This window comes from Tachyglossus aculeatus, chromosome 11, assembly GCF_015852505.1.
Source record: "Tachyglossus aculeatus isolate mTacAcu1 chromosome 11, mTacAcu1.pri, whole genome shotgun sequence".
NCBI classification, from domain to species: Eukaryota; Metazoa; Chordata; class Mammalia; order Monotremata; family Tachyglossidae; genus Tachyglossus; species Tachyglossus aculeatus.
The window spans coordinates 28,060,492-28,080,749 of NC_052076.1; the positions used below are offsets into that span (position 1 = coordinate 28,060,492).

At 48.9% G+C, this 20,258-nt stretch overlaps 1 protein-coding gene across 1 annotated transcript in view; it reads left to right on the plus strand.

The window, feature by feature from the left end:
• The window catches only part of TTLL6 (tubulin tyrosine ligase like 6), a 30,697-nt gene extending 11,419 nt beyond the window's left edge, over window positions 1–19,278 (plus strand). The window contains exons 6-14 of the mRNA XM_038754185.1: window positions 1,843–1,986; window positions 3,141–3,226; window positions 5,860–6,085; window positions 9,744–9,919; window positions 11,358–11,546; window positions 13,480–13,660; window positions 16,096–16,450; window positions 17,540–17,753; window positions 18,667–19,278. Of these exons, the coding sequence (XP_038610113.1) occupies window positions 1,843–1,986; window positions 3,141–3,226; window positions 5,860–6,085; window positions 9,744–9,919; window positions 11,358–11,546; window positions 13,480–13,660; window positions 16,096–16,450; window positions 17,540–17,753; window positions 18,667–18,673 (1,578 nt within the window). The 3' untranslated portion in view covers window positions 18,674–19,278. The remainder of the gene's footprint in view (window positions 1–1,842; window positions 1,987–3,140; window positions 3,227–5,859; window positions 6,086–9,743; window positions 9,920–11,357; window positions 11,547–13,479; window positions 13,661–16,095; window positions 16,451–17,539; window positions 17,754–18,666) is intronic.
• The last annotated feature ends 980 nt before the right edge of the window (window positions 19,279–20,258 follow it).

Below are 20,258 nucleotides of genomic sequence, written 5' to 3' on the forward strand. Positions count from 1 at the left end.
AGCATTAGGGAAGCAGAATGGTCTAGTGTATAGAGACTGGGAGTCAGAAGGACCTGGCTTCTAATCCCGCGCCACCACTTGTCTCCTCTGTGACCCTGGGCAAGTCACTTCATTTCTCTGCCCCAGTTACCCCATTTGTAAAATGGGGAGACAAACCTGATTAGCTTGTATCTACCCCAGTGCTTCTCCTGTATCTACCCAGCACTTAGTATAATGCTTGACATATAAGTGCTTAAGAAATACTACAATTATTATTATTGTTGTTGTTATTTGTGATTGAGCAGCAAGGTTGAGGGATACTGTGATAGGTATGTTCAGTTTGAAGTTCTGGTGGGCCAAAAAAATGGTGATATTTGTTATTTGCCTAGTATGTGCCAAGCTCTGTACTAAGCACTGGGGTAGGTAAAAGATAATCAGGTTGGACACAGTCCCTGCCCTATGTTGTTCTCATAGTCTAAAGGAGAGGAAGAACAGGTATTGGGTCCCATTTACAGATGAGGAAACTGAGGCACAGAGATGTGAAGTGACTTGCCTAAGGTCACCCAGTAGGCAAGTGGTGGAGCTGGGATTAGAACTCAGGTCCTCTGAACCTCTCCAGGCCCAGGATCTTAGAGCTAGGCTATACTGCTTCATTCAGGAGGAGCTGTTCAGCCACTTCAGCCTCAGAGAAGCAGCGTGGCTTAGTGGAAAGAGCCCAGGCTTGAGAGTCAGAGATCGTGGGTTCGAATCCCGGCTTTGCCACTTGTCAGCTATGTGACTTTGGGCAAGTCACTTAACTTCTCTGTGCCTCAGTTACCTCATCTGTAAAGTGGGGACTAAGACTGTGAGCCCCCCGTGGGACAACCTGATTACCTTGTATTTACCCAGTGCTTAGAACAGTGCTTGGCACATAGTAAGCCCTTAACAAATGCCATCATTATTATTAGCACAGACCTCCCTGCCTCCAGCCTCTCCTCTCCAGTCCACATTTTACTCTGCTGCCTGGATGATTTTTCTAAAACAGTGTTTTGCGCGTGTCTCCCCACTCTTTAAAATCCTCCAGTAGTTGCCCATTCCTCTCCGCATCAAGCAGACACTCCTGACCATTGGTTTTAAGACACTAATTCAACTCTCTCCCCCTTATTTATCTTTTCTCCTGTAAAGCCAATGTACTCACAGATTTGATCTGATGACAAAGCTTAGTCTTTGGCCCAGGAAATTAGGTAACCCCCAGGCTTGATTCCCATCTGTGTGAAATGGGTTTAGTGGAGTCTGGAGGCAGGGGGATTGATAGTATGATTCACTTGGATCTGTACCCTTGAAATTCTCCCCACCCTCAGCCCCACAGCATTTTTGTACATATCTGTAATTTATTTAGTTATATTATTCACTTATTCATTTATTCAGTTGTATTTATTGAGCGCTTACTGTGTGCAGAGCTCTGTGCCAAGCGCTTGGAAAGTACTATTTGGCAACAAGTAGAGACAATCCCTACCCAACAATGGGCTCACGGTTTAGAAGAGGGGCTCATTCATTTAATCATATTTATTCAGTGCTGATTGTGTGAAAAGCATAGTACTAAGCACTTGGGAGAGTACAATATAACAATAAACAGACACATTCTCTGCCCACAATGAGCTTAATATCTGTTTCCCCCTCTAGACCATAAGCTCCTGGCAAGGAATGTACCTACCAACTCTTGTACTCTCCCAAGTGCTTAGTTCAGTGCTCTGCACACAGTAAGTGCTCAATGAATAGCATTGACTACTGGCCTAATGGTCTCTGCCAGAGTTCAAGGATTCTAGAGCTTATTTTTATTCTTCTTGGGTCACTGGTGTTACTCGGCTGCTTCTTCTCCTTCAGCCTTTCGTTATGGATGGATTCAAATTTGACCTGAGGATTTATGTGCTGGTAACCTCCTGTGACCCTCTGAGGATCTTTGTGTACAACGAGGGGCTGGCCCGGTTTGCAACCACAACTTACTCTTATCCCTGCTTGAGAAACCTGGTGAGTTGACTGATTCCTGCTGAGGGAATGATAGGACCAGAACTGAAATTCAGAGCAACCCACATTAATTATTATTATTATTATTATTATTATTATTATTATTATTATGTGCCATTTGAGTCATTTCTGATTCATAGCGACTCCATGGATATACTTTCTCTAGATCATCCTGTCCTTTGCCATAATCTGCAACCTTTCTAATGGTTCTTCCTTCTCCATAGAGTTTTCTTGGTAAAAATACAGAAGTGGTTTACCATTGCCTCCCTCCGTGCAGTGAAAGCTTGAGTCTCTGACGTTGTCTTTGATCAACATTTTGATCAACTGATCAACCGCCTTTGACTCTTTCCCATGCCGCTGCTGCCCAGCACAGGTGAACCAGCTTTGTCTGATGCTTCCGCTTAGACCCACTTAAAGCCAGGCCCACCCACTGCGCCAGCACTGGCCAAGCTGAGACCTGTTGTAGAGGATGGCAAATTGTTTTATTTCTAAATCTATCTATATAGTTGTTTCTTGTATTGGATTTGGTGAAATTCACTTAGAAATGCATTCATTCATTCATTCAATTGCATTTATTGAGTGCTTACTGTTTGTAAAGCACTGAACTAAGCACTTGGAAAGTGCAATGTGACAACAAATAGACGTGTGACAGCAGTGGCCAATGTGAACCCCCCAGTCCCAATCACGTGTGCACATTAAAAAGCTGCTCCTTTTTGTGCTGTCATGTTTGATGTTTGCAGAGTTCAGTGCAAGGGAGCCCTTGCCTCCCTTTCTTTCTCTCTCTACAAAACTTTTGTTCATAAAGAGTCATTCCTTTCCTGATGGCAGTGCACCACACTCATCTGTGTTTTGTAACTGACTCTCAGTTTTCAGCAGGGATGCAGAATTGCCCTACGCTTGACTTGACCGTGTCCATAAAACGTTTCCTCCGTCCTCCTGGCTCTCAGTTTCCCAATTTCAGTTCTCCATTCTGCAACTGTTTGGGTATCCTGCTGTGCTCATTCTCTTCACTACATGTCATATTATTAAGGGGGTTCCCAGGGAGCTGTGGGGTGATCTAGAGAACAGGATGGGATGGCCTAGGTAGTCCCGTCATCTCCCTGAGCTGCAAGATTGGAGAAAGTCTCTAGCCTCCTTGATTGGCTGTTCTTTTCCAGGATGACATCTGCATGCACCTGACCAACTACTCCATCAACAAACACAGTGCCAACTTCATCTGGGATGAAAACTCCGGCAGTAAGAGGTAGGAGGGATCTTTCTGGACCTCTGCTGGTCCTCCCAGCTGGCTCATTCCCCTCCCTCTTCCCCACCCCACCCCCAGTTCTGCATCGATGCCTCCAAGCCTGGAGTGGTGACTCCTGGGCTCCCCCGGGCAGAAACTCTTCAAAAAGCTCCAGATTGTAAACCTAAGCCGGGGCAGATGGAGAAGAGGTAAACGCGGCCTTCCTCAAGATGGATTCTGAAACTGCCCTCACTCAACCCATCCTCTTTTCCTCTCTCCCCACTACCCCACCACCGAGGCAACCTGGGCCTAAGATAACCAGGTTCTTGGGGGCAAGCTGGGCCAGGGGTGTGGTTGAAAAGAGCAGGGAGGGGACTCACTCCCGGGCCTCTTATCCCAGCCCCTTCCCCAGAGGGAAGCAGACCAGAGCCACCTCCATAATGGACCGCTTCATCTCATACTTAGGTCGTATTCTCCCCCACCCCAACCACCATCTCAACACTCCTGCAACAACTACACACTATCCACTGGTTTTTTTCCAGTGGTATTTATTAAACGCTTACTATGTATCGGGCACTATACTAAGTGCTTGGGTAGATACGAGCTAATCAGGTTGGACACAGTCCGGGTCCCACATGAGGCTCCCAGTCTTAATCCCCTTTTTACAGGTGAGATTACAGATAAACTTCCTATTACAGATCCTCAATTTTACAACTGAGGCACAGGGAAGTGAGGTGACTTGCCCAAGGTCACAGCAGAAGACAAGTGGTGGAGTAGGGATTAGAACCCAGGTCGTCTGACTCCTAGGGCCATCCTAGGACAAATGAATGACAATAGAACAATCTCATAGACACATCCCCTGCCCACAAGGAGCTTAGAGTCTTGTGGCAGGGAGAGTTTCTCCTTGAGCAGGACATCTAGCTTTATTTTTATTTATCCTGGTGACTTGACACCTGTCCACATGTTTTGTTTTGTTGTCTGTCTCCCCCTTCTAGACTGTGAGCCCGTTGTTGAGTAGGGACCGTCTCTATATGTTGCTGAATTGTATTTCCCAAGCGCTTAGTACAATGCTCTGCACATAGTAAGCGCTCAATAAATACAATTGAATGAATGAATGAATCCCCTTTCCACTAGGTCTTGCTATTTCTCACTCCTACCCACCCACAGCCCTCGTACATACACCTTACAGTCCCTACTGCTCAAGTACTTACTCATCTATGTATACCTTTTCCATTATCTTCTATCTGAAAATTACTTTATGCCTTCTTCCCTGGCTAGACGTTCAGTCCATGTTTCCCCACCATTCAAGAACCTCCAGTTGTTGTCCATCTACCTCCATGTCAAACAGAAACTCCCTACCATCAGCTTTAAAGCACTCAATCACCTCGCATCCTCCTACCTCACCTCGCTGTTCTGCTTCTACAACACAGTCCACACAATTTGTGCCTCTAATGCCAACCTCCTCACTGTACCTTGATCTCGTCTATCTCGCCGTTGACCTCTCGCCCACATCCTGCCTCTGGCCTCTAACGCTCTCTCTCTCCATATCCAACAGACAGTTACTCTTGCCACCTTCAAAGTCTTACTGAAGGCACATCTCCTCCAAGAGGCCTTCCCTGACTAAGCCCTCATTTTCTCTTTTCCCACTCCCTTCTGTGTGGTCCTGATTTGCTCCCTTTATTCACCCCTCCCTCAGCCCCACAACACTTATGTACATATCCGTAATTTATCTATTTAATTAAAGTCTGTCTCCCCCTCTTGACTGTAAGTTTGCTATGGGCAGGGAATGTGTCTGTTTATTGTTGTATTTTATTCATGCAATCGTATTTATTGAGTGCTTACTGTGTGAAGAGCACTGTACTAAGCACTTTTACTGTCCCTAGTGCTCCACCCAGCGTAAGTGCTCAATAAATAAATGAATGACATCCTGACACTTCAGGGATAATAATCATATGTTGGAAATGATTCCAGCATCAGTTGTTGGCCCAGAACCATTCACATTCTCTTGACCCTGCCTGTCAAACTCCTGGGATTTGGAAGTCAGTTACTCCCATGATGCATAGTCCTGTTTCCCGATCCCTGAGGAGGCCCATTCCTGTAGCTCTACAACCTTTTCCCTCTTTCCAAAGAGCTCAGGCAGCCCCATCTCGTCTCAGGGTCCAGCCAGAGCTCTCAGAAGCCAAGAGACGGTCAATCAATCGATGGTACTTATTGAGCACTTACTTTGTGCAGAGCACTTTACTGAGCACTTGGGAGAATAATAATAATGATGGCATATGTTAAGTGCTTACTAGGTGCCAAGCACTGTTCTAAGCACTGAGGTAGATACAGAGTAATCAGGTTGCCCCACGTGGGGCTCACAGTTTTAATCCCCATTTTCCAGATGAGGTAACTGAGGCCCAGAGAAGTTAAGTGGCTTGCCAAGGTCACACAGCTTGGTAGACACATTAATATAAATAATTGAATTGTGTATACGTTCCTAACTGCTGTGGGGCTGAGGGAAGGGTGAATAAAGGGTGCAAATACAAGGGTGACCGCAGAAGGGAGTGGGAGAAGAGGAAATGAGGGATTAGTCAGGGAAGGCATCTTGGAGGAGAGGTGCTTTTAATAAGGCTTTGAAGGTGGGGATGCCCCCCACCCTGACTCCCCTATAGGAAACTCTCCACCTTCAAAAAGAGCCTGGAGGAGCTCGGCTGTGACACCGTGCAGGTGTGGAAGGATATGGAGGACATCATCATTAAGACCCTGATCTCGGCCCACCCGGTCATCAAGCACAACTATCACACCTGCTTCCCCAATCACACCATGAGCAGCGCCTGCTTTGAAATCCTGGGTTTTGACATCCTTCTGGATCATAAACTCAAACCCTGGCTCCTTGAGGTAAATGTCAAGCTGGAAGGGACAGTTTGGGGGGGGAGGGGGCATAGCGGGGAGGGGGACCTCCTAGCCCCATGAGCCCAAGGGACCCTCCCACATCTCTCTTGCTCACACCGAAGATGTAAACTTTTTATGGTATTTTTTAAGCACTTACTATGTGTTAAACACCATTCTAAGCACTGGGATAGGTACAAGTTAATTAGGTTGGTCCCAGTCCCTGCCCTGCATGGGGTCCACAGCCTAAGTAAGAGGGAGAACAAACATTTAATCCCCATTTTAAAGTTGAGAAAACTGAGGCACAGAAAAGTTAAGTGACGTAGCCAAGGTCTTACAGCAAGCAGTTGGCAGATTAGAATGCTGGTCCTCTGATTCCGAGACCAGTGCTCTTTCCATTAGGCATGTAAAATCTGTAATTTGTTCATTTCTATTAATGTCTGTCTCGCCCTCTAGATTGTAAGCTCGTTGTGGGCAGGTAGTGTGTCTGTTTATTGTTCTATTGTACTCTCCCAAGAGCTTAGTACAGCGCTCTGCACACAGTAAGCACTCCATAAATACGACTGCTGACACTGCTTCACTGTGGGCAGGGAACCGCCTATCAACTGTGTTGTACTGTACTCTCCCAAGCGCTTAGTACAGTGTTCTGCACACAGTAAGCGCTCAATACATACCATTGATCGATTGATTAATTGATACCCTTCACCACCCCAGGACTGAGGCATCTCTTCTTTTCTTCCATCCTCCTGCTTGGCCCGCAGGTGACCACCAGGGGGCGATAGACTGCAGGGAATTGCCTCACCTCTGATTCCCAACCCACGCTTGATAATAGTAATAATAATAATAATAATAATAATAATTACGGCATTTGTTAAAAGGTTACTATTTTCCAGGCACTGTACTAAACGCTGGGATGGATACAAACAAATCAAGTTGGACACAGTCCCTGTCCCATGTGGGGCTCACCATCTCAATCCCCATTTTACAGATGAAATAACTGAGACATAGAGCAGTGAAGTCACTTGCCCAAGTTCACACAGCAGACAAGTGACAGAGCAGGGGTTACAATCCATGACCTTCTGACCCCCAGGCCTGTGCTCTATCCACAAGGCCATCCTGCCTTCCCCACTTTCCCATAGTCCCCCCGGGGCTATGGATAATAACAATAATGGTATTTCTTTAGTGTTTAAGCACTGGGGAAAGTACAAGATAGCCAGGTCAGGCACAGTAGCCCTGCCCCACAGAGGGCTAACAATCTAAAGTGAATAGGTTGTTATATCTCCTCCTGCCTTCAGGACATCTCCATCTGGATGTCCGCCCGCCACCTAAAGCTCAACATGTCGAAGACTGAGCTCCTTGTCTTCCCTCCCAAACCTTGTCCTCTCCCTGACTTTCCCATCTCTGTTGACGGCACTACCATCCTTCCCGTCTCACAAGCCCGCAACCTTGGTGTCATCCTCGACTCCGCTCTCTCATTCACCCCTCACATCCAAGCCGTCACCAAAACCTGCCGGTCTCAGCTCCGCAACATTGCCAAGATCCGCCCTTTCCTCTCCATCCAAACCGCTACCCTGCTAATTCAAGCTCTCATCCTATCCCGTCTGGACTACTGCACTAGCCTTCTCTCTGATCTCCCATCCTCGTGTCTCTCTCCACTTCAATCCATACTTCATGCTGCTGCCCGGATTATCTTTGTCCAGAAACGCTCTGGACATATTACTCCCCTCCTCAAAAACCTCCAATGGCTACCGATCAATCTGCGCATCAGGCAGAAACTCCTCACCCTGGGCTTCAAGGCTCTCCATCACCTTGCCCCCTCCTACCTCACCTCCCTTCTCTCCTTCTACTGCCCAGCCCGCACCCTCCGCTCCTCCACCACTAATCTCCTCACCGTACCTCGCTCTCGCCTGTCCCGCCATCGACCCCCGGCCCACGTCATCCCCCGGGCCTGGAATGCCCTCCCTCTGCCCATCCGCCAAGCTAGCTCTCTTCCTCCCTTCAAGGCCCTGCTGAGAGCTCACCTCCTCCAGGAGGCCTTCCCAGACTGAGCCCCTTCTTTCCTCTCCCCCTCGTCCCCCTCTCCATCCCCCCGTCTTACCTCCTTCCCTTCCCCACAGCACCTGTATATATGTATATATGGTTGTACATATTTATTACTCTATTTATTTATTTATTTATTTATTTTACTTGTACATTTCTATCCTACTTATTTTATTTTGTTGGTATGTTTGGTTCTGTTCTCTGTCTCCCCCTTTTAGACTGTGAGCCCACTGTTGGGTAGGGACTGTCTCTATGTGTTGCCAATTTGTACTTCCCAAGCGCTTAGTACAGTGCTCTGCACATAGTAAGCGCTCAATAAATACGATTGATTGATTGATTGATTGATTGATTTTACTCTTCTAAGCACTTAGTACAGTGCTCTACACACAGTAAATGCTCAATAAATACGATTGATTGTATGAATGAATGAACAGGTATTGAACCCCCTATTTTACAGATGAGATAGGTAGTCACTGGGGTTGGGGTTGATGGATAGTTTATGGTATTTATTCAGAACATCCTATGTAATGAGACCTGTGCTAAGCGCTAATTCAGACTTGATCCCTGTCCCATAAGGGGCTCACCATCCAAGAAACATTGATGCCTGTCTACTTGTTTTGTTTTGTTGTCTGTCTCCCCCTTCTAGACTGTGAGCCCGTTGTTGGGTAGGGATTGTCTCTATCTGTTACTAAATTGTACTTTCCAAGTGCTTAGTACAGTGCTGTGCACTCAGTAAGCGCTCAATAAATACGATTGAATGAATGAATAAGGAACCGGAAATCAGTTGTAAGCAACAGGAGCTATGAAAACCCAGGATTCTCTAACCTGTAAGTTCATTATGGGCAGGGAATGTGCCTACCAACTCGGTTGTATTGTACTCTTCCAAGTGCTTAGTACAGTGTTCTGCACTTAGTAAGTGCTCAATAAATATTATTGATTGATTGATTGATTAAATTCAGCGAAGAATATTACAAGGGGAAATCGTTCTCTGAGAATTCTTCAGGAGTGAAGTCAATCAATCAATCAATCGTATTTATTGAGCGTGCTTACTTTATGCAGAGCACTGTACTAAGCGCTTGGGAAGTACAAGTTGGCAACATATAGAGACAGTCCCTACCCAACAGTGGGCTCACAGTCTAAAAGAATAATGACATTTATTAAGCGCTTACTATGTGCAAAGCACCGTTCTAAGCACTGGGGAGGTTACAAGGCAATCAGGTTAACCCACAGGGGGCTCACAGTCTTCATCCCCATTTTACAGATGTGATAACTGAGGCCCAGAGAAGTTAAGTGACTTGCCCAAAGTCACACAGCTGACAATTGGCAGAGCCGGGATTTGAACCCATGACCTCTGCCTCCAAAGCCCGGGCTCTTACCACTGAGCCACGCTGCTTCTCTAAGTCTCTCAGTCACCTGGAGCACCTTGGAGCTCACAATGGGGTGACCACCCTGGCCCATGACTTCCCACTTCTGGTAGCCAAGCGTTCAGTATAGTGCTTTTCACACAGTAAGCACTCAACGAATTTGATCGAATGAATGAAGGGTAGCTCCAGTTCCCCACTCCCTCTTCCGTTCCTCCCGTGTCCTCTGGCCCACTGGTACCAAAGTTGACGCCTTGCTGTTGCAGGTTAATCACTCCCCGAGTTTCTCTACCGACTCACCCTTAGACAAAGAGGTGAAGGACAGCCTGCTGTACGACACCCTGGTCCTGGCCAACCTGGGGGCTTGCGACAAGAGGAAGGTCTTGGAGGAGGAGAGGCGTCGGGAGAAGCTCTTGCAACAGTTTCGGACCCGAGATACCAGGTGTCGACTCTCCCCACCTAGGGAAGCCCAAGGATTGTTAGTCACCCATCAATCAATCAATTAATCAATCAAAAGTATTTATTGAGCACTTACTGGGTGTGGAGCACTGTACTAAGTGCTTTAGGAGAGCGGTGCTGGAGGAACTGGAGGGTAACTCCAACTTCCAGCTGAAATACGCTGAGCAACCAAGAGGCTTAAGTTGCAGCAGGAGAGATTTAAGAAAGACTCGGAAAGAAGAAGCATGGCGGAGTGAATAGAGCACAGTCCTGGAAGTCAGAAGGTCAGGAGTTCTAATGCCGGCTCCACCACTTGTCTGCTGTGTGACCTCGGGCAAGTCACTTCATTTCCCTGAGCCTCAGTTCCCTCATCTATAAAATGGGGATTGAGACTGCGAGCCCCTTATCATCATCAATCGTACTTATTGAGCGCTTACTATGTGCAGAGCACTGTACTAAGCGCTGTCCCTTATGGGACAGGGGCTGTGTCCAACCCGATTTGCTTGTATCCACACCAGCGCTTAGTACAGTGCCTGGCACATAGTAAGTGCTTAACAAATTCCATAATTGTTATTATTATTAAAGAACTTCCCAAGCCCAGCAGCAGATGGTTATATCCTGGCCCAGGAGCCATGAAGGGGATCCCAACCAAGCCTTGAGACCTTTAATAATAATATTAATGGTATTTGTTAAGCATTTACTATAATAATAATAATTATGGTATTTGTTAAGCATTTACTATGTGCCGTGTTCTAAGCTCTGGGGTAGATACAAGGTAATCAGGTTGTCCCATGTGGGGCTCACAGTTTTAATCCGCATTTTACAATGCAGTAACTGAGGCCCAGAGAAGTTAAAAGTGACTTGCCCAAGCTCACACAGCAGACAGGTGGCGGAGCCGGGATTAGAACCCACATCCTCTGACTCCCAAGCCCGGGCTCTTTCCACTAAGCCACGCTGCTTCAAACACTGTTCTAAACGCTGGGCTAGAAACAAGTTAATCAGGTTGAACACTTTTTCTGTCACACATGGGCTCACAGCCTTAATCCTCATTTTACAGATGAGGTAACTGAGGCACCAAGAAGTGAAGTGACTTCCCCAAGGTCACACAGCAGACAAGTGGTGGACCATGCTCTATCTAGTGGGCCATGTTGCTTCTCTTTTAAATGTCCAGTGGCCTGGCCTGCTTTGAAGCTCCGGGGCAGGGCTAGGTGGAGGCGTGCATGGAGGCTGGGGAGTGGACCAGATCAATCAATCAATCGTATTTATTGAGCGCTTACTATGTGCAGAGCACTGTACTAAGCGCTTGGGAAGTACAAGTTGGCGACATATAGAGACAATCCCCACCCATGACCCCTGGAGGACCAGTCTGGGCCCAGCTCAGAGCAAAGCACTGGGAACTCTGGTCACTGTGACCTGATCGCCAGGCCTATGCTCTCTCCCAGGCTCGAGGAGTCCGGGAACTGCCAAACGATGTGGTTGGAGAGAGCGGAGGAATATGAGGAGAAAAACGCAGGGGACTTCCGGAAGATTTACCCCCGGGCCGGCCTGCAGAAATATGAGCAGTTTTTCCAGCACAACAACTCGCTCTTCCAGGACACGGTGGCCTCCAGAGCCCGGGAGGAACACGCCCGGTATGGGAACCAGGAGGCCCCAGGCAGCACCTTAGAGAGGCAGGGACGGGGCTCAGTGCCAGCAGGCTGTTGCGAGACCTTGAACTAGTCACTCACCCTCCCTGGGCCTATGGGTTAATAATAATAATAATAATAATAATGGCATTTATTAAGCGCTTACTATGTGCAAAGCACTGTTCTAAGTGCTGGGGAGGTTACAAGGTGATCAGGTTGTCCCACGGGGGGCTCACAGTTTTCGTCCCCATTTTACAGATGAGGGAACTGAGGTACAGAGAAGTTAAGTGACTTGCCCAAAGTCACACAGGGGTTAATGAGAAGCAGCATGGCATAGTGGATAGAGAATGGGCCTGGGAATCAGAAGATCATGGGTTCTAATCCCGGCTCCACCGCTTGCCTGCTGTGTGACCTAGGGCAAGTCACTTCACTTCTCTGGGCCACAGTCCCCTTATCTGTTAAATGGGGATTGAGACTGTAAGCCTTACATGGGACAGGGACTGTGTCCAACTTGATTTGCTTGTATCCAGCCCAGAGCTTAGTACAGTGCCTGGCACATAATAAGCGCTTAACAAATACCATTATTATTATTATTATTATCAAGGCCCAGCTAGGCAGTGCCCAGGGAAACCGTGGCCCCACAAAGGTTGCTGGGACCTTGGTGGGGCGGCTAGGCCAGAATGAGATGCTGGGAATAAACTTGGCTGCCGGCACCGAAGTTGACCAACGCTGCGTGAGTGTGCTTGTGCACGTGTATGTGCGATGCAAGTTGCATGACACCAGTTTTCCTGGGTCCTGCCAGTCTCCTGGGACCACCAAGTGCCCTTTGAAGAGTTGCCACTACCATGGGCCCCAGATCTAGTCTCCAACCCAGTATTTTAGGGGCAGGGAAAGGGGACCAGAGACCGGAATCTCCAGCATCCTCCCTGTGGCTCCAGCCCCAGCAACCGACAGGGGATTGGGTGGGATGTGGGTGTCCGGCAAATGCTGCACTTCTGCCTTCTTGGGGACCGCCCAGCTACCTGGGCCCTAAGGTCTGCCCTAAATGGTTGAGAGCAGGTGTGAGGCAAGACAGGTAGGCCCACAGAAGTTGGCCTCCATAGCCAAAGCAGCGCGGCTTACCAGATAGAGCATGAACCTTGGAGTCAGAAGGACCTGAGTTCTAATCTCAGCTCTGCCACATGTCTGCTGAGTGACTTTGGACAAGTCACTTCACTTCTCTGTGCCTCAGTTTCCTCATCTCTAAAACGGGGATTGAGAGTGTGAGCCCCTTGTGGGACAGGGACTGTGTCCAACCTGATTAACTTGTATAATAATGATGGTATTTGTTAAGCGCTTACTATATGCCGAGCACTGTTCTTAATAATAATAATAATAATAATGGCATTTATTAAGCGCTTACTATGTGCAAAGCACTGTTCTAAGCACTGGGGAGGTCACAAGGTGATCAGGTTGTCCCACATGGGGCTCACAGTCTTAATCCCCATTTTACAGATGAGGTAACGGAGGCACAGAGAAGTGAAGTGACTTCATCATCATCAATCGTATTTATTGAGCGCTTACTGTGTGCAGAGCACTGTACTAAGCGCTTGGGAAGTGCAAGTTGGACTTGCCCAAAGTCACACAGCTGACAAGTGGCGGAGCCAGGATTTGAACCCATGACCTCTGACTCCAAAGCCCGGGCTCTTTCCACTGAGCCACGCTGCTTCTCTTCTGCTGTTCTCCCCCAGCGCTTAAAACAGTGCTTGGCAGATACTAAGAGCTTACACCATAATAACAATTATTATTAGGTAGAAGCTGGTCTCTGTGGGAGCTGGTTGACATATTCTCCACAGACCACCACCACACCCTCTCCGTGAGCCAGGAAAGCGGCTCCTGAGGCATCGTCTTCTGTCCCACCCCACCACCTCCCAGGCCTCACCCGACCCTCTCCCCCCAGGCAGCAGCTGCGGGAGCTTCAGCAGAAGCAGGAGAAGAAAGCCGCCCACTTGAAGAAGAGGGCCGAGCCGCAGGGAGAGCTGGTGGGCGAGAGGGGCCGGAGTCAGTGGCAGAAGCAGATGAAGGCTGTAGCGACCAGGCCCAGCGCCGGACAACTACAGGCAGAAGGGATGGAAGCCGAGGTGCCGGCTGACCTGCCCCAGGATGGTGGGGGTGTGGGGGGGCTCCACCAGTGAGCCAGGGGTCAGGAAGAGAGAGGGATTCCATGATCCCTCCCCCTTCCCCCCCTCCCACTGATTTTAGGAACTCAGGGATGGGAGGAGAAAGGAAAAGTTGGCAATGCAAAAATAATGTCCTCCTGCTTATCACATTGGCCCTTGGGGCTCAGCAGGGCAAAGTGGCCACCCTTTCCTGCTCGATTTGGCGTATTGGGTTGGCTTTGCCCTTGTCCTGAATAATAATAACTGTGGTAGTTGTTAAGTGCTTACTATGTGCCAATCACTGTACTAAGCGCTGGGGTAGATACAAGGTAATCCGGTCAGATTCAGTCCCTGTCCCACGTGGGGCTGGCTCACAGTCTACATAGGGAGAATAGATATTTCATCCCCATTTTACAGATCATCATCATCATCATCATCATCATCAATTGTATTTATTAAGCGCTTACTATGTGCAGAGCACTGTACTAAGTGCTTGGGAAGTACAAATTGGCAACATATAGAGACAGTCCCTACCCAACAGTGGGCTCACAGTCTAAAAGGGGGAGACAGAGAACAAAACCAAACATACTAACAAAATAAAATAAATAGAATAGATATGTACAAGTAAAATAAATAAATAGAGTAATAAATATGTACAAACATATACATATATACAGGTGCTGTTGGGAAGGGAAGGAGGTAAGATGGGGGGTTGGAGACGGGGACAAGGGGGAGAGGAAGGAAGGGGCTCAGTCTGGGAAGGCCTCCTGGAGGAGGTGAGCTCTCAGCAGGGCCTTGAAGGGAGGAAGAGAGCTAGCTTGGCGGATAGGCAGAGGGAAAAATATGGAACACTTCACGAATTTGCGTGTCATCTGGAAACTGTGGCACAGAGAAGTGAAGTGACTTGCCCAAGGTCACACAACAGGCAAGGTTTAGAACTCAGATGTTCTACTTCCCAGGCGCCAGTTCTTTCCCACTTGGTCACCCTCTGAAAACAGTGTTCTCTGCAAGTGGTAGCCTGGTCCATCCCTGTCTCTGCCAGTTTGCCTTTTTTTTATGGTATTTGTTAAGTGCTTACTATATGCCAAGCACTGTTCTAAGTGATGGGGTAGATTTAAGATAATCGTGTTGGACACAATCCATGTCCCACATGGTGTTCAGCACAGCCTAGTGGATGGAGTATGGGCATGGAAATCAGAAGGACCTGGGCTCTAATCCCAGCTCCGCCATATATCTGCTGTGTGACCTTGGACAAGTCATTTAACGTCTCTATGCCTCAGTTCCCTCATCTGTGAAATGGGGATGTCTGTGATCCCTATGTAGGACAGGGACTGTGTCTAACCTGATTAGTTGTATCTACAGTGCCTGGCATATAGTAAGCACTTAATAAATACCATAAAAGAAGAAAAAAACTCCATCTGAAAATCCCACCTCAAAAAGTCTTGTGGTCCAGCCTCCTGCCTCCAGATCAGTAAATGCCTAAGAACATACCTGTAATTTATTTATTTATATTAATGTCTGTCTCCCCCCCAGACTACAAACTCGTGGACTGGGAAGGTGTGTGCTTATTGTTCTATTGTACTCTTCCAAGCACTTATTACAGTGCTCTGCACACAGTAAGACCGCAAATATGATTGACTGATTAAACCCTTGAAGACACATGGCTATGGACAGCAGGCTCCATTTTTGATGCTCTTTGGGGCTGGAGATTTCTCAGGTCTCTCTCAATGATTCTTAGATCTTACTGACTCTCCTGCCCTTCCTCAGGACTACCCTGAATCCCTCCTGGAAGCAGCATGGCAGAGTGGATAAAGCACAGGCCTGGGAGTTAGAAGGTCATGGATTCTAATCCCAGCTCTGCTACTGGTCTTTTGTGTGGCCTTGGGAGAGTCACTTAACTTCTCTGAGAAGCTGAGAAGCAGCGTGGTTCAGTGGAAAGAGCACGGGCTTTGGACTCAGAGGTCATGGGTTCAAATCCCAGCTCCGCCAATTGTCAGCTGTGCGACTTTGCACCAGTCACTTCACTTCTTTGGGCCTCAGTTCTCTCGTCTGTAAAATGGGGATTAAGACTGTGAGCCCCACGTGGGACAACCTGATCACCTTGTAACCTCCCCAGGGCTTAGAGCAGTGTCTTGCCTTATCATTATTATTATTATTATTAGAACAGTGCCTTATTATTCTTTGGGTCTCAGTTACCTCGTCTGTAAAATGGGGATTAAGATTGGGAGCCCCATGTGGGACAGGGACTATGTCCACCCCGATCTGCTTTTATTCACCCCAGCGCTTAGTACGGTCCCTGGCTCATAGTAAACGCTTAACAAATACCACAGTTATTACTAGCATAAGCACCTGGGGTGACAGGAAGGAATCATTTTGCCTTCCCCCACCTCAGCTTGATGAGTTTTCTTCCTTTCCAGCTGCCGACACCGATGGAGTTCTTCCCCATCCCGCGGAGACTTCCTCCCCCAAAGCCCCTGCCCAGAGTGTTCCTTCCATTCAGCCCAGGGTCAGCTTGCTGTGGCCATCCTGGGTCCAAGAGCCTGGCATCCTTCACTGCCCAGTGGACACAGCTACCGCTGCAGCCCTGCGTCCAGGAGAAAGCCAGGCTGCAGGCCCTGGACCGGAGGCCATCCGGCCTAGTGCCAAGCCTCCGCAAAGCGTGGGGCTTCCTGGACCCGGAGTACAAGGCTCCCAAGGTGTTAGGGCTGCCCCAGCCCTTCCACATGCTCCCGACTAACTCCCAGCCCCAAATGGAACAGGGCAACAAGACCCGTGAGTGTCCGATCCCTGGTGTGCCCCTCTGGGGTGTGGTCCCGTCATGTTTGTCACTAGGCCCTACTCCGTCACCCCTGCCTCTTCTCCGCTGTTCATCCCTGCCATCCCACTGCTAGCGTTTAGCCCCCGTGCCAGGCTTCCAGCAAACACTGGGTCCACGGGGCTGACCCTGGCTAGGAATGCAAGCATTGGGCTTCTCACAGGAGGCGAAGGAGGGAAGAACCCATTCATTTCTAACCACCAGCTGGACAGGTGGGCCCCTGTAACTCCCAGGCTGGACCCAGTGGGAATCAGCCCTTCCCAGACTGTGGAAACTGATTCTTTCCAGGCCTCCTCGGCGGGTGTTCCCCCCGTCCCCCGGGGTCACCTGGTCCCAGTTCCGGTCATTCTCCGGGGTTCTGGGCAGCCCTGCCAAGTTCCAGACCAAACCACCCCCCCTCAGCCACACAGTGAGCCCCACTAAGCTCACTTTGGGCAGGGAATGTGTCTGTTTATGGTTATATTGTACTCTCCCAAGCACTTAGTACACTACTCTGCATCATCATCATCATCAATCGTATTTATTGAGTGCTTACTGTGTGCAGAGCACTGTACTAAGTGCTTGGGAAGTACAAGTTGGCAATATATGCAATTTACGCTGCGTAGAGTAAGCACTCAATAAATATGATTGAATTGAATTGAATTAAGTGGCAAGGGCTGGAAACCAACCCACTCCCTTTCCCCGCCCAACTCCCTCTGCAGCCTTTAGGCCTGGGGCCACCAGGGAATCCAGGCCCTCAGTGGGGGCACTTGTATATACGTCTACAAATTTATTACTCTATTTATTTGTACATATTTACCATATTTATTTTATTAATGATGTGTTTATAGCTATCATTCTATTTATTCTGACAGTATTGACACCTGTCTACTTGTTTTGTCGTCTGTCTCCCCCTTCTAGACTGTGAGCCCGTTGTTGGGTAGGGGCCATCTCTATATGTTGCCGATTTGTGCTTCCCAAGCATTTAGTCCAGTGCTCTGCACACAGTAAGCACTCAATAAATACGATTGAATGAATGAATGAAAGGAGGAATTTTGCCTTTCCAGAAAGCACGTCCCTGCCCCAGAGTGCCCTCCCCAGGAGTAGGAGCTGCGTAGACAAGAGGCAGGCCGAGCTGCCCACTTTCCAGCTGCTCGTTCAGAGGCCCAACTCCCACCAAGAGCATCTGAAGGAGCTGTTGGTAGTCGCCACCCCAGTGCACCTGGATCAGAGACCTGGCCGGAGCAACGCAGCTCCACCCAGAAACAGTAGGACGGACAGGTACGGGAACTTAGCTCTGGGGAGTCCGGAGGAGGGTCATCAGAGCCCCTCTCCGGACCCTGGGCTCTCCATCAATCAATCAAGGAGGACCGCGGGGCCTCCATCAATCAATCAAGTGAGAAGCAGCGTGGCCTAGTTGATAGAGAACAGGTCTGGGAATCAGAAGGTCATGGGTTCTAATTCCGGCTCCGCCACTTGTCTGTAGTGTGACCTTGGACAAGTCACTTCCCTTCTCTGGGCCTCAGTTACCCCAACTGTAAAATAGGGATTGAGACTGTGAGCCCCACGTGGGACAGGGACTGCATCCAACCTGATTTGTTTGTATCCACCCCAGTGCTTAGTTGAGTGCCTGGCGCATAGTAAGTGCTTAACAAATGCCACGGTTATTATTAATCAAGGTGGTGTGGACATCCCAGTGGGCATTAGCACAGTGTCTGGTACATAGTGCTTAACAAATACCACAATTATTTTTATAAGCAAATCGGGAGGAACACAATCCCTGTCCCTTGGGGCTCACAGTCTTAATTCCCACTTTACAGAGGAGGGACCTGAGACACAGAGAAGTTAAGTGACTTGCCCAAGGTCACACAGCAGACAAGTTGGGGAGCCCGAATTAGAACCTGGGTCCTCTGACTTCCGGGCCCGTGCTCTAACCATTATGCCATGCTGCTTTTCTAGCACATGGAGAAATACACTGGTGCACATGAAGGTTCCCAGTGACTACTATAGATTGAACTGGATTTTGCAAATAGAAGCTGACATTTTTGGAAGATGATCTGCACAGCAGAGCGCAGTAGAGACTAAGGGGGAGAGGTTTGAGGCAGGGAGACCAGTGAGGAGGCTGATGCGATAACTTAGAGGGGAGACTGCTGGATCTGGTTCGCTTCTTCAGTGCCTTATTGTTGGTTTTCAGGGTTTGATCGTGGCCCGGCTGCCCTCCAGCCCCACTGCTCTCTGGAAAACCCCGATGCATTCTTCCTGACATTGCTGTTCTGTGGAGAGAATCAACTGGAGTTTGGTGTTTCTTTTCATCCCCCTCTGGCCGGCCCCTCCCCAGCAGGACTGTTACTGTGGGCTTGTCCTATTTTGGGGTCCTGTTGTGGGGGCAGTCTGAAGGGAAGAGGGATGGGGCTCTCCTGATCAGTTACCTTGCCCAAAGCAACCTTCAGTTGCCTGCCGGGCCCAGGAAGGGAGAGAGGTCCCGAGACCCTACAGGATCTTGTTCTGGCAGGAACCAAGGCGGGGGACTGGCAGGCCGGGTGGGCTGCAGGCAACGTCAAGGCCGGAGGAGGGATTGAGATCGACTTCGATGATTGGGGACAGCAGGTCTAGAGCCAGACACGATCTCTGCAGCTCTAGCCTCAGGAAACCTGTCTCCCAGCTGCCAGCCTGATGACTTCCTCCAGGGCCCAGGCCAGATGGCTGCCAGTCCTCGGAAGTCTTGAGGCCTTCCCGGGGTCAAGCTGGGCAGCGACCCTATGCCCCCTCACCTACTTGTAAATAAACTGATTTTCTTATCACTGTGGAAGCTGAAGGGCAAATAGAGTTGTGGGGGAGGGAGGGGTAGGAGTGTGGGGAAGGTGCAAACTCACTGGCCGGAGCAACAAGGATGGAGTCAGACTCTGGTCTCATGCCAGCATTCTGGCTTCTCTGCTAGCCCCTGCTCCCCAGGAAGGACCCACAGTGAGTTCATGATCATAGGGTTCATGGGCTTTAATCCTGGCTCTGCCACTTGTCTGCTGTGTGAACTTGGACAAGTTACTTCACTTCTCTGGGCCTCAGTTACCTCACCTGTAAAATGGGAATTGAGAATCTGAGCTCCACATGGGACAGGAACTGTGTCCAACCCCATTTGCTTGTATCCACCCCAGCACTTAATACAGTGCCTGGCACCTAGTAAGCGCTTAACAAATACCATCATAGGGCTGGCAGGGCCCCTCTCCCTAACTTTCCCCTTCCTGCCTCTTTAACCCCTTGCTCCCTCACCCATTTTAACTCCCAATGCCAATAGGACTCTCCAGGGATGGGTATTCCATGCGGCCCGCCTTGTGGCCTGGAGGTATCACTCCATCTCACTGTGTCCCCAACTTCAACCCCACTCCTGGCCAAAGGACCGCCCAAGGCAGGTGTTCCCTGTTTAGGGCAAGAAACAACAAAGGAGGGCCTGGAAAAATTGGATATAAAGGCCTATCTGCTTAAGGAACCAGTGAGCCGGACCAGTTGGAAGCCCCAGGGAAATGGAGATGTCGATCACTTTAGGAGAGGTGTGACCCCCAAAACCCCACTTCCTTGGCTGTGCTGAAGATGCAGGCCTAACTATGAATGATCAGCTTGCTGGTCAATCAGTCAATCAACCAATGGTATTTATTGATCATTTTCTGGGAGTGCAGCTCTGTACTAAGCACCTGGGAATGTACAATAAAACAGAGTTAGAGGACATTTTCCCTGCCCACAAGAAGCTTCTGGAAGTGGGACCCAGCCAATAGAGCAACTCTAGGCCATGGT